Source organism: Pararge aegeria, chromosome 5 (assembly GCF_905163445.1).
Source record: "Pararge aegeria chromosome 5, ilParAegt1.1, whole genome shotgun sequence".
Lineage (NCBI taxonomy): Eukaryota > Metazoa > Arthropoda > Insecta > Lepidoptera > Nymphalidae > Pararge > Pararge aegeria.
Genome location: NC_053184.1, coordinates 13,836,415 through 13,851,201, shown reverse-complemented (window position 1 = coordinate 13,851,201; position 14,787 = coordinate 13,836,415). Strand labels below are relative to the sequence as shown.

General features: G+C 33.5%; 1 protein-coding gene across 1 annotated transcript; it reads right to left on the bottom strand.

The window, feature by feature from the left end:
* Positions 1-3,258: 3,258 nt before the first annotated feature.
* On the bottom strand, positions 3,259-13,857 carry LOC120623745 (vesicle-associated membrane protein 7). The gene is made up of 5 exons (XM_039889953.1): positions 13,703-13,857; positions 13,400-13,616; positions 12,532-12,760; positions 7,470-7,537; positions 3,259-7,046 (listed from the first exon to the last, which is right to left on the bottom strand). The coding sequence occupies exons 2-5, from the start codon at positions 13,601-13,603 to the stop codon at positions 6,888-6,890; spliced, it is 660 nt and encodes a 219-aa protein (XP_039745887.1). The 5' UTR covers positions 13,604-13,616; positions 13,703-13,857; the 3' UTR covers positions 3,259-6,887.
* Between the last annotated feature and the right edge of the window lie 930 nt (positions 13,858-14,787).

Below are 14,787 nucleotides of genomic sequence, written 5' to 3'. Positions count from 1 at the left end.
TGGCTATAGCGAGGAACTTGTGAATCGGTATTACTTCCTTCACTCCAATAAATATAAGCTCTGAACTTTTATTATCAACTTCTTTACTTCGAATAATTTCGGAGGAGGTTGTTTTGTGGGACTAAATAAAACATCTCTGGTTTTACAATCTACAAATTTATAACATGGTTATTATTGTAAACAAATTAGCATTACACTTAATATAAAGATATCACAATACTTTAAAAGTCTTTAATAATATTTATGTTATTTATGAAATAAATCTATGACAATATAATAAAACATTTTATGATCGCCCACGGTTTGAATAATTATAATAATTTGCGATTGCCGCCTCTTGTAATTCGATTATCATACAAACTTAACTAGGGCTAAACGATTTAGAATAAACGTATATTATATCGAGGAAATAAAGAATAATATTTAGTCATAGTTTTGCAAAAAATCTAAGTAAAGATTGGGTCACCCTGGTACAGGAATTGTTATCAAGGAATAGGTATTGAATTCTATCTATGTATGTACTTTATGAATATAACAATATAGGTACTCATTCGGTTATGAACGTAACTAATAGTCCAAGAGAGCGTTCGCTTTTTAAAGGGGGTGTTTGATTTAAGTTGAAAATCATAGCTCTATTTTCTCTGAGTGTGGACAACTAGCCACTGCCAGTAAGAATTAAATTTATTTAATTTCACAGTGAAGAAAACAGTGAACAGCTCGGTAAGCAGTCAAAAGGTGTTACAAAAAAACATTAGTTAAGAAAATATCAGCTTTTACCAAACACCCCCTAGAAGTTCTTTACCCGCTCTCGATCCACAAGGAAGCCATAGTTCTATTAGACATTTTCACCGAATCAGAATCTTTTTGTGAGTTACTTATTTAATCGAGCCATTACCGCCAACTTAGCGTAAATGACGATTCAAACGTTACAGAAGAAAGACACATTTGTATTTTGTACAGGTTGGCTTGTATTTAATATGCTATGAATGTGAAATTAAACAATAATTATGTTAAAGAAGTTGTCGCCCGGTCGGCGTTAATTAAAGTTTTTTTACAGAGTTCATGTGAACCGTGCGTTTTCCTTTCGTAACTCCATGCCAAGTTGATCGGTTGCTGATCGTGCGTTAAGGAAGGACAAACAAACTTTCTCATTTATAAGTACGATTAACATGATAATCTAATAAATTTATCAGCAAAAATATTCAAAAGAACTTAAAAATTTGGATTTTTCTCTTTGTCGGTAACGATTAGTCGGCGGTAAAGTCCCGTAAGTGGTGCTGATTCTGTTGTACACAAATCTTAAAACTAACTAAATAGATCCGCCTTAAAGTCGTTCTGTCTTTAACATAATATTTGCCATCGTTATTTTTCGTACTGCCAATTTAATACATTTAGTGATTATGGACACCAGAATTTGCACCATTATCTATTCTAATGCATTTAGAAATACATGTTTCAATATAGACGTAGATAATAAGAACAACTATCAATACTAGGCTTTTTCTAAAGATGGTCGGTCATTCTTGGTAGAAACTTTCTAAACTACTCGTTCAATTCTTTACCATGGACAGACCATAGACAATACACAAATGTTTTGAGTCAATTAGAATAAAATACGAATAATATTATAATAATCATCTGAATCATATAGAATCAATAACCAAATTCTCTACATAATAATATTATGATATATAGAGACGCATATCGACCATAGACCCACCATGCCGATCTGGCTGCCTAATGAGTTATGTATCCAAGCTTTTCTCAAAAGTAGAATGAAAGAGTGACAAATAGATGGGTAGGATTTCATAATTGCTGGGTCTGAGGTTAGACAAAAAAAGTACCCCGTAACTTGCTGTACTTTTTGATTTATATTATTTCAATATAATGACTTAGTAATTTATTTTTGTTTAGCTCCTAAAGGAATAACGAATTTAATATATTGAACGTTGTGGTTAAGGAATTAAGGTTAAAGTGAGGTTGCTTGGATATGTATGTTCATTTAAATGTATCAGACTTTTTATATTTAGGCAATAAATAATATAATTTAAAAAACTCTTTTCACCAATTACAGATTATAGTATAGTTCAGACATGTATAAAAAAAATCTAAAGTTGTACAACGGGATATTATGATGATACAACATTATTTGGTGTTTTATCTATTTTCTCTTTCCATAACGATTTATCGTAATATCTTAACGATGATGATGACGGTGATTGTGGTGGTAGTGATGATGAAGGTGATGACGACGACGACGATGATGACGACGACGACGATGACGACGATGATGATGATGATTATGACATAAACCTATGGTAGTATCTGTACTTAAAATAAAACTGTAAGTGGATTGATTCTGTACATTAAGTATATTTTAACAATCTTTACTTTAATATCGATATAGACCCTGAAACTCAAGGGATATTTTTTCTAAAAACAATAGGCTGGGATAGGGATTGAATACAGTTCATAGCTCTGTTAAAACAGAACCCATTATGACTGTTCATTTTTTATTTGAAAGTTTATACAAACATTTTTGTTTCACTTAGTTCAGTGAAAATGCAATAAGTATTATGAATAGCGCAATAGCGGCGAAGAGTATCTCTTCAACGTAACAAGGAACCTTCTCCGCAGAAAAATGTCAACCACACATGTAAGACTAAGCGATACTGAGTCATGCATACATACCACATTGAATAAAAACGTCTACGTCAGGGAACAATAAATAAATCTATATAAACCTTCAAACCCCTTAGTAGTTTTAATACTATTTGAATTTTAGATAAGATATTATAGATAACAGGGGGTATATATTTTTAAAAATCCTTTATTAGCGCTAATCAACGATTATATCTATATAAATAAAAGAGAAAGTGTGTGGGTATGTTCCGTATAGGCTCCGAAATGGCTGGACCGGTTTCAATGAAACTTTCAGGGAATCTCCGGATTGACCTGGCGAGTAATCCTTTAAAGTTTGGTGACGATCGAAGCACTCCTATTTTTGAACTGTCAAATACAGCTTTTATTTACTATGATGATCTTCACCCACTGAGAAGAGAATAGAAGAGAATGAATACGGAGAGAAATAGGTGATTTAATATATTATGAGATTTAAATTAAAAATTTAATGATGTAAGTTTATTGTTTAAATAAAATAAAGCAAAATCTAGCCCGGCGAAGCGGGCTGGGTACGCTAGTAATATATAAAAAAACTCCTATGCACTTTAACACCCATATATGTTTTGATTGTTAGTCAGTTAGTCTCACCAAGATTCCGGCTTGTGCAACTTCTGAATGGCCCTCGTTTCAATATATGTTCTTTTTAGTTTTTGGATAGTAAGATAATTATAACATCTGACTGTCCTATATTACTTTTGAAATCTCATTTCAATAATATATATTACAGATCTGCTGTCAGGCGTAAAAAAGGTTTGCTAATATTTTTAGACTTGTCGATTTGCCCTAAACTAGGCCAAATCTACAAGTCTTAAAATAGTGCTATACTTTTTCACAAGAAAAATTGTGAAAAGGACAGCATTTATTTTGTACCTTTCTATTAATGTGTTCGGTAAAAGTCTGAGCGAAGCAAAAAACGGAACATCTTATTTGTTATAAGTTAATGTACAATATTTTTTAACGTAACAGTACCGAAACAAAATATCCTTGTAGATTTTGATTCTGGGACATTTATATTAGATTATTGATCGAAGGTCACCGCAAAAATCGACTTATGTCCTTACAAAACATACTAAATGTCAGATTATTTGGAATGTTGCATTCCCAAGTTAAGAAAGTTTATTTGCTTTTATTCATCTATGGCTATTGTTCATGTTTACCCGCATTGGAGTAGAAAGACGGTCGGAACTCTAATGACCGTTTCTACTAACGAGCCTAAATAGGTTATGAATGCCTAATCCTAGATTCTTAGGCATACGTCAACCGTTCTCAAATAGTTATCACTTAAGAGTTGTTGAAACGTTTTTTTCTATAGACATCTTCGTAATCATTAGGCATTCGATTTATACGATATCTAGGTTAAATTAAAACGGGCATAAATCGCTCACTACAAGAGGAGCCTGTGTCCATTGGGATTATAATAAGCTCAGGATGACGGATGACAGTTAACGTAAAGATAATATGAGCTTGATGAGACATGATGGGTCTTATGATAGATGCAGTGATAACCATCAACGAATACATAAATGATAAAAAAACAATATTTTAATTATTTAAGATAACATTCCCTCTTTGGTTATCCAAAAATATCTGTACCATTTCTGTTGTCAACTAAACAATATTGTCAAAATTCAAGTAGGCTCACCTTATAAGCACTTTTGAAACGTCATGTCTGTCTGTTTGTAGTGACTCTGCCATTGGTTCGAAAGGTAGACAGATATAACAGTAGTTCTATCTAGTATAGGGGGCATTGTGAAAAGGATAACCTTTAGACCTGTCAATTAACTATATTGACAGTGAAGAGATTTGTGTACGTACAACAGAATTGGCACCATTGGATATCCTTATATTGTCATTAATATTTAATAAGTATGTATTGCTCGTTACTAAAATTACACTTAAAGTTTAATCCATTAATAAGATTTTTAGCAATTTTAATGGATTTCGCTGTTTTTTTTTTATTTAATACTCGTAAATTTTCCAAGACTCGCTTTGTTAAATAAAAAAACAAATGTCGTGTACAATGAACATTGTTCTAAATTTGCTATATTGCTGATAATATAGCAAATTAAGCTTCATTTGCTTTGCTCTATATAAATATAGACAATTAAAGGTTATGTTCATTGTATGTCATGGAATTCCGCAAAATGACGCCTGCTTCTATTCATTAATTAAATGTCGTGTATTTAATCATCTTTAGTAAAAAATAATACAAATCTTGCAGAAACCTTACGTCTTTGTTTATAAGTTTCGCTCTAGCAGTTATAATTGATAGTGCTCATGGTTTTTTTTTGTATTAGTAAATTAGCCTAAGAGCCTAAAAAGTCTATTTCTAGATAAATTAATAAATGATGTGTATTATCTGTATCTTTCAAGGAAATAATTTACGAGTCTTTTATCTATAAGGGATCGCTTGAAGGACTCAAGAGTGCCATTTCGGCTGCACACAAATTTCTAAACTAAACTGAATGGACAGGTTTAAAGCTGTTCCATCCTCTTCACAACTCTCTCTGTAGAAAAGGACAGCACTATTTTTTAACCTGTCAATTGAGGTTACTGCAGAGATTTGTATACAACAGATTCAGCACCTTTTTACATACAAAACCACCGTCGTTTCTTCGGCTCTTAGCGCAAATGCCCATGAAACGGCAAGTAGTACAGCTTTATTTCTATATCTGTTAAAACTGCGGCGAATATCGTATGGGACGCGGGACGGAAGTTGCTCATTCCCACTTTGTCAACCAACATCAATGGACGTGTTTAAAATGACGGAGGTTTATCAATAAAACTTCATCTTCGAAATAGAAATAATATTAATATTATTTATGATGGGACGCTTTGATCGTAGCTAGTTTACACTTTACCGACAAAGACTTGCAACCAAACGTTTTAGCGTTTCTACGCGATGTCGCGTGGATACAGTTTACAATGGATTTGAATTTGGGTTTTTAGTACCTACTTGATTCCGATACTTGAAAACTTGACTCCTGCAGAGCGACAATATTGCAACTAATCGAAATTGCTATTAAAATTGCTTTAGGAGCTAGCTAGTCTCGATGTTTCAAAAGTATGGTATCCTAGTAGATACTTCATATCATGTCGTTAAAAGATTTTTCGTTATAAAATGACTTCATTTCATTATTGTGAAAACTATTTTTATATCAGCAATAGCGCAATATGATTAAAGTCCAAAAAACTCACCTGCCATCTAGTCTGGTTAAACAAAACAAACATTTTTACAGTGATTGCTGAACACTAGTCGAAAATTCGTTTAATATTATTATTGGTAAAAAGACATTCTTTTTAATGTCAATTAGTGCCAGGACGTCTTAATAGCGTTGGTATTTGTTTAACGAAGAAATAGTAATCGCTCGTTGGTCTATATTTTCTTACGCAGTAAAATATTTAACAAATACAAAAAAATAATAGTGTCGTGTGCAATATAAAATAAAATCCCTACGCTTGAATGAAGTGTCGTTACAGTGACTATATGGGTTGGACTGTGATGGTAGGAATACTCTGGACACACCCCACGTCGCGGTTAACCCACCCAGCGCCACGCGTCATAAAAATCTCATAACATTTTTAAATTTTGTCTCTCCAAAAACACGTCAACACCCGTCATAACGTCATTCAGTTCGGTTGACTGTGGAACACGCTCGCAGTAAACGTTTGTAATATAGAAACAGAGAAAATCACAGTCAGAAGTAGAAACAGAGAAGATCAAACGTGCAATACAGCTAACTCTATTTTATACATCGGGTCTAGTTTCCATACTATTTAAGGTTACATATTTTATGTGGTAAAATAAACTTTGCCTTGTACTAAAAATATAAAGTTTACGCCCACACTAGCAGACTTTATGGAAAGTAAAAATCTATTTTAGAATTTACAACAGAAAGAACAGGAAGTATAGGTTTTCACAAAAGCATTTATAACAGATAATAAATTGGCAATATCCACGCCGTCATGACGGGTGTTGGGTCAACAACGAAGGTACTATACAACAGCCCGTTTCACGAATTTTCCATTGATATAATTATAACAAGCAGAGCATGGTGTCGCGTGGCTCAGGGTGGTGTGTCCTGTTCACGGTACACGTGTCGTGTCGCCACGACAGGTCAGGTTGGGTGTTGGATTTGTTCCTGCCTTAAAGTAATGATTTCATTGGTATATAATATAATATGCATAGGAATATAGTCAACAGGTTAACCGACGCAGGTCCTCCAGGCGAGCCCGCCGCACGCCATAGCACCGATGAGGTACACCGCCAGCGCGGCTACTAATATCAAGATCACGTACATTTTTATATTCTTCCAGAACAGCGAACGTTGTAGTGTCCTCGCGGATGCGCGGTACGAAACAGACTGAAAAGGAACAAAGCAAAGACGTTATTAAACGCAAGACCAAAACGTCCGCGTTGCAGAATTACGACCAATCACAAGGTTTGCTCTAACTGTCGCGACTTGTGATTGGTTGTACATTTGCAGGCAACGGCGGACGCAGGTTATTGCAGTTGGCATTTGACATATCACACTTGCATTAGTAATTCTTCTCAGTAATGACAGAGTAAAATGGACCTCATTCTGCTTGCTTTAAAAATCTAATAGTAAGGAATTTACAACTTTAATACGAGAAACTTTAGGTCCATTTTGGTTTAAGGACAGTGTTACTCAAAAACAGCACTTCCACTTAAAGCTTACAAATCTAGTAATTATAATTGATGGTATATTATAGTGATGTTGCAGCCGAAGATGGAAAGCGTTCAGAATAAAGATTTCTTTACTTACACTTGTTGCCAAATTGTCAGCTTTGTTTACAAGAAGCTCCAGTTTTTCTCCACGCATTGCCATATTGTCTGAAATAGACAAAAAAGAAACATTTTTAATACATAAAATAATTATAATATAAATATAAGAATATCAATACTTAAATTAATAAATAATAATATATATACTACGACAATACACACATCGTCATAGTAAGCGTACCCAAAGTAAGCGTAGCTTGTGTTATGGGTACTAAGATGACTGATGAATATTTTTATGAAACATTCATGTTCATCACACAAAAATTTTCCAGTTATGGGAATCGAACCCACGGTCTTGTCAGAAAGCAGGGTCGCTGCCAACAGCGCCGATCGGCCGGCAAATTACCAGCGACCCGCATCGACTTCGCACGGGTAAAATGTTTATATGTACTTATGTGGGGCAGCTTTGATTGATTAATAATAGTTCCTTGGTACATTTATTTAATCGAGATGGATTAAGTAAGGTAAGGTTTTAAATGTAAGCGCACATAAATTAGTCACATTTCAAATCTTTAAATTGCTTTGCACTAGTATCATTTGCAGAAAACTGCATTAAAATCCGTTGCGTAGTTTAAAAGATCTAAGCGTACAAAACAGCGGGAGCTACTTTGTTTTATACTAGGTATGTAAAATAGAAAAAGAAACTATATTACATTTCGGTAATGTCTCGCAACAAGTTCAGTTAATATTAAACGTAAAATCGTACTCAATTACACTGAAATTGTGGTATCAAAAACAAAATCTGCTGTGGGGTACGGCAGGGCTCGTTTGGAAACCTCGTAGCTTTATTTTTAAGATAACGAACTCGGTATCATGAAAATATTATGAATGAAAAAAATATACGACAGTTTTACAGTTTTTGGGTTTCTACAAAATTCTAAAGCTGTGCTGGATTCAAACTAGCGTTTCAGAAAATAACACTAAATTCAAATAACTATTTATCTTGAATATTATAATATGTTAATGGTACTGCTTACAATCATATTTAATTAAAATGTTACCCTCCATAATATTATTATGTATTACCGTACTTAATAAAAATTTGTTAAAACCATTTTTCCACTTTTCAAGTGAATACTGTTTTATTTGCACGTTCACGGTACGGACATAATTTCGTGAAAATGTGCAAAATTTTATCAAGTCAAGGACACATTCTCACGAGAGCCCAAATTCTGCAGCTGTTCAAAGAACTACCTACTCCAGTATCGTTTATTAAAACCGAAATGATACTTTACAGGCTTTAGACGCACATTATGAACTGTCTCTGAGACTTATCTGTAAAACCCAAAGCCTAAACCAAACCTAAAATAGTGTTTGAGGAAGTCCCCAAGAATTGGTCTGTGCTTACAAATTGATCAGACAGCTCTTGTGTTATAAAAAAAAAAATCCATACCTATGAACTACTTTGCCTCGTAACCAGATCCCGTAACACATAATCTAATCTCACTATTACCGGCCCACTTCAGGGCACGGGTCTCCTCCAACAATGAGAAGGGGTTGAGGCCGTAATCAACCACGCTGGCCCAGGGCGGATTGGTGGACTCCAGACACCTTTGAGAAGATTATGGAAAACTCTCAGGCATGCAGGTTTCCGCACGATTTTTTCCTTCACCGTTAAAGCAAATTATATTTTGATTGCTTAAAACGCACAAAACTTAGAAAAGTTAGAGGCGAGTGTGCTGGCATTCGAACTCTGTCCTCCCGAAAGGTAAATCGAAGTCCTACCCATTGGTATATCGGTATGACTTTCACCACTTTTGTGTGTAAGACATAAAATTAAGCAAAATAAAAGAGGCTAGCAGTTTCAATCACGGTGAATTGCAACAATTTTCTAACTACATAATATGTAGGCAGCTATGATGACTTCACCCACTAGTTTGTGTATCTATATTGGCGTCCCTCTGAAGCATCATCATAATCCAGGGTCACTACCATAAAATGTTCTTCATATTTTAGGATTCTCCATTTCTCATTATTTCATATATTTCTACCAGTGTTAAAATACGCATTAGAGGGGAAACCTTTTCCAGCAGTGGGACATTAAAAGGATGAGGATGATAATATAAATGAATGACGTAGCATATTAAATAACGCATAAAAATTGTATGTAGTGAGTAAGTAATTTTATATTCTGTACAAAACTGTGCCTATCGAAAAACCTGTATCACAGAGAACAAAATTCTGATATGAGTTAAACATTAATTAAGTAGGTAAATGTAAAAATAATTTGCTTACGTTAATTAATTAAATCGTATCGAAAGTACAAATGATACGATACCACAATGAGTTTTGATAATTAAAATTAAATGTTTGATTTCAATTTGTAACAAATTTCAAAAAAGCAAGTTCGCAATTTGTCTTCAGTACACGTTAAGCTTCTGGGTCCGGGTTATTCGTTAATATCCTCCAACCTGCATTGGAGCAGCGTGATGGGTCAAGGCCCTAATTATCTCTTCTAAGGGTAAAGAGGGCTCTACAGCGGAGTTGGAGATTCATTAGACTAATAATGGTGATAATAATGTTTAAGTAACATTTTTCTTATCACTTTCCAAAAATCTTATAACTCCATCTTTAATTAATTTTGTTTCACATCAAAAGACATCTTAATCTCTTTAAAATCAACATTTTTCCAGACTTGAATATTTTATTTTTGTGACTGCAGATAGTAAGTATAGGTAAGATAAGACGTGCACTACTCATTGTACTGTTATTGTTTACATAATGATAGCATGATGTCAACACAAGGAACAAAATAAATGTATTGAAATAAACAAGATATAGGTACTTTGACCGACTCATATTTGTTTCCTGCCATTACTTGAAGGTAATAGTGAATGAGCATTTTCTAGTCAACAGTCAACCAACTTATTTGTAATTATTACTTTTCTGAAGCATGAGACTTTCAAAGTGAAAACCTACAGAACATTCCTATGGATGTGTTGCGTGCAAGCCTATCTCTTAAGAAAAACTGCTTTTTTTTTAAACACAGCTAACAAGTGTTAAATCATCGCCTACAACCAGAGCAACACTTTGCTGGGCAAGCTAGGAACACGCCATACGTAGTGCCTCCCTGTGTCAATCAGGTTTCATCATCAACATCATATGAACCCATTACTTCAATGAGTTTAAGGTTTTAGTCAACCACGCTGGCGTAGTGCGGGTTGGTGTACTCCACACACCTTTGAGAACATTATGGAGAACTCTCAGGCATGCATTTCCTCAAGGTGTTTTCCTTCACCGTTAAAGCAAGTGATATTTTAATTGCTTAAAACGCACATTACTTTAATAAAGTTAAGAGATGCGTGCTGGGATTGGGCTATCACCGCTTCATGCTACTACTATAAAGTGCTATGAATAAGATTTTTATGTCAAGACATTGCTAATACCAACTGAGATAAAGGAAATTTGTGTTGTTTCATGCCCACGCTCTTCCGACCGGAACACAGCATTCCAAAGACAACGCAACATGACAGCAGAAATAAGCATCGCGGAAGGACGAACTCTGTCACAAAATGCTCTACCAGCACTAACTTCTGATACTTCTTAAACAACACTTATTAAACTGTTGTCTGTTACACTTGTGGGTTTGTCAATCGCGCTCATTTTGCCCACAATCAATTGCTCTTTCTTCTTTCTACGTTATATCTCACAAATCTGTCATTTTCCTTAAGACTGCTTTCGACTCTTATAAAAAAAATTAAATAGCCGCCACAGAAGTTTTTTATTCCATTACGGTTTAGCTTTATCACAATCTCGCCGGGTTGTGATTATTGATGATGCCGTCTACGACAGGAGATAACGAGTTAGAGGTAAGGTAGTTATTTTTAAACCATACTCTAATCGATTTCTACGCGCGACCCGAGAAAATTCAGGAATTATAAATCCCCAAACTACCAGAGTTTGGTTGGGACTTATCAAGGAGCACCAATTGACAAAGAAACAAGGTTTGTATATTTTTATTTTTCAAACAAGGTTTTTATTTTTCTTACTTATATATTGGACTATATAAGTAAGAAGAATAAAAATTATATTATATTAGGTTTTGCAAAAATTTAGGTTTTGCAACTATTTTTTTTTATATTAGGTTTATATCAAGAATATTTTAATTTTTTAAGTTCTAAGCTATTTCTCTTTGTTTGAAATTCAGTTCAAGGAATTCATAATGTAAAATGATAGTTTATTAAAGTGGAATATAATATATCCTTTGCAATGCCATTAATTTAGGTCAATTAAATTCTACACAAGGTAATGATAAAGTTTCTCATACAAACGTGTAGTAAATAACAGTAGTAAGATAAAAAAAAAGATATAAACAATAACTGTTCGCATGGGTATTATGAATCACATTGTATTGATGTTTGTATCCATATAAGTTCAGTTGCTATTTATGTAAGCGTGAATGCATTAAGCGATTCAAAAGAAAAAGGTTTATAGATTCAAGACCATTAAATAAAATGTCTATCCTAAGAAACAAATCAGCTGGCCACTGACATTCTTGGACAATCATTTTGCACAGCACTGAGCCGGGTGGTTTAAAGTGGGACGTCCTAGATATAAATCCCGGCAGTGACAAATTGGAGATTGCATAGAAACGGATTGTAGATAAGGGTTTAATATAGCTCTTATACCCCTAATAGGTTAGCCCGTTAACATCTTAGTCTGTAATGTTACCTTCCACCAGTTGAGATTGCAATAAAGAGCTAACTTGTAGTGATTAAAATTGTTTACTGTTACAGTTATAATTTAAAGGCTTTATTTTAATAGCTCATCGATACTGAACAAATCATTCAAGTGTACAGGTGCAGTAGTTGTGAGTTACCTTTAACCACAGAGTCGCAATGATTTATATAACCCCACTTATTATTAAGTTGAACAGTTTTACATAATCTAGTTTCATTAAGGATTAGTGACCAATGGAATTAACACAATTACCTAATTAGCTTAAAAAGTATGTCAAGAGAGAATTAAGTTTTTCTGTTAATGAACTTTTGTTTCTCATAATAATAATTTGATATAGTAAATACACAGTTAAGATAACTTACCAATGTTTTTGACCATAATATTTTTTAGTTCATCCAACTCCCCGTGCACCCTAGATATGGTCTCCAAATCCTTGGATTCACTATAATGCTTCATTTCAGTGGCCAGTACTCGAGCAAATTCACTGTTCATAGCATAAGGTATAGCTGTTTGAGCCGTATCACCAAATGCTGATACAAATCTTCTCTTAATTTCATTTAGAAACAGGAAAGCTCTTGAACGTTGGAATTTCTAGAATTAAAATTCAATTTTAGTTTATTTGGGAATAATATATCATATATATTTAGATATAACTTTTATGTAAACTAGACAAGCCTAAAGCCTTGTAGTTCATTTCAAGACTTTTGATAAAGGTCTCCCTCATACAAAGGCAAATTTTCTGGCCCAAGCCCTTTTGGCTTCAATTAGATGCAAAAAATTTATATTTTGTAACCTATGTTGCAAAGGAATTTAAAAAAGGAAGAACGCTATAAATTGGCCTTTATAGTGATTCTTCTTTCCTGGTTTTGAGTTTGAAACTAGGTATGAAAAAAAAACTAATAATGTCATATCTGAACCTCATAGAACACAGATATAGATTTTTTTATAATTCCTTAACTAAATCTCACATTCAATGAACCATAAGTATGATAAAATATTGTAATTGTATGCTATATGTTAATTATAGTTTGTCTGCTGTCTTATATATTGATATAAGGTGAAATACCTATACATTTTATATTGCCTATGATTAATATTAATTAGAATAATCTTTTATAGGTAAGGTATATATCTCTTCGGACATGTACGGTTGTAGACCACAACAGTTTTGCAATCAAAGAATTTGAAAAAATTTGAAATTATTCACGCCTAGAATTAATTTTTACTTACATCGTCAGTAATGCAGAAATAAACAAGCTTATTTTCCGCTATATAATGAAATAGGTAGTTTCCGTGCGAATACGTAAGTTTGTCATCATGGGGCGGAATCTTTGATAGTATTTGTTCAGTAACTTCAGTAAAATTACCAGCACAGGTTGCATATTTCGCTAAAACCACAGTGCCGCGGGCAACAACACTAAACATAATAGCCATTTTTGATGATTTCCTGCAATTAGATACATTACAATGCAAAACAAAGAAAATAGTTAAATTACGATATACTAAATAAACATAAAAAAAAATGATAATCACCCTGTAATATGTAAAGAACAAAAGAAGCCGAGGCGAAGTAGCTTAAATGCAAAAAAGGATATACAACAAATTGATTTTATTTAATATTTTAATAGGTAAGGTATTTAATTTTTAGTTTTCTTTTGATTAAAATGGAACACTCAAGTCAACGCGAAACCACAATAAACTAAGTACGAACTCATAAGGATGTCTATGATTCATGTCAATTTTTTCTGTCTATGGCACAATGGCACAGATTATTAAGATACTACGAAATATTATGCACGGACCTCTATTATACTGCGCTGGACTGGATATTAAAATCTCCATATTGAAGCTATGAGCTATTGATGATGATTAGTGATGCTACAGTTTTAAAAAATCGATTGTGATCCAAGACTTCTGCTATTAAAGTTATATAATTTCTCTCCAACGGAAAATGTACCTCTCAGTTTCTTAACCGACTAAAAAAGTTCGCACATTCATTATGTCATATTTCGGTCTTAGCAAGGTACCATACTATCAACATGGATGAGCCGCCAAACGATTTTGCGTTGCGGTTTTCTTAAATCTGCCATACCATTTAGGTTAGATAATTACATACAGGTTAGTCTACTACTACTAATATAAAAAAAATATATATCTTAGACTGCATCATAGCCAGGTTTTTGTCCAGAGCTAAAATAAATGAAAATGTTTTCTATCATTCAATTTCAGCGAAAAATTGGTAAGCTATAAGACTACAGACAATCAGACAGACAAAAACATTTGTTATTAAAACACCAATAAAATACACAATGATACACCAAACAACATATACCTCAAACCCCTTTTATTTGGGGATTTAGAATAGACACGTACTTGTCAGCATTTCTTGGTCAGTCGCAGCAGCAGCAGCAGCAGCCATTAAAGGCAAATCCACAACATATGACATACATAAAAAAAATTAAGCCCTTGAAAGAAGGAATAAAAAGTAAACTGAAAGGAATATGGACTGCTAAGATAAAAGAAGAAGAAGAAGAAAAAGTCTTTATTGCACATACAAATATAAAATCAGGTTAACAAAAAAAATAAAAAATAAAAACTATACATATGCACAAAGGCGG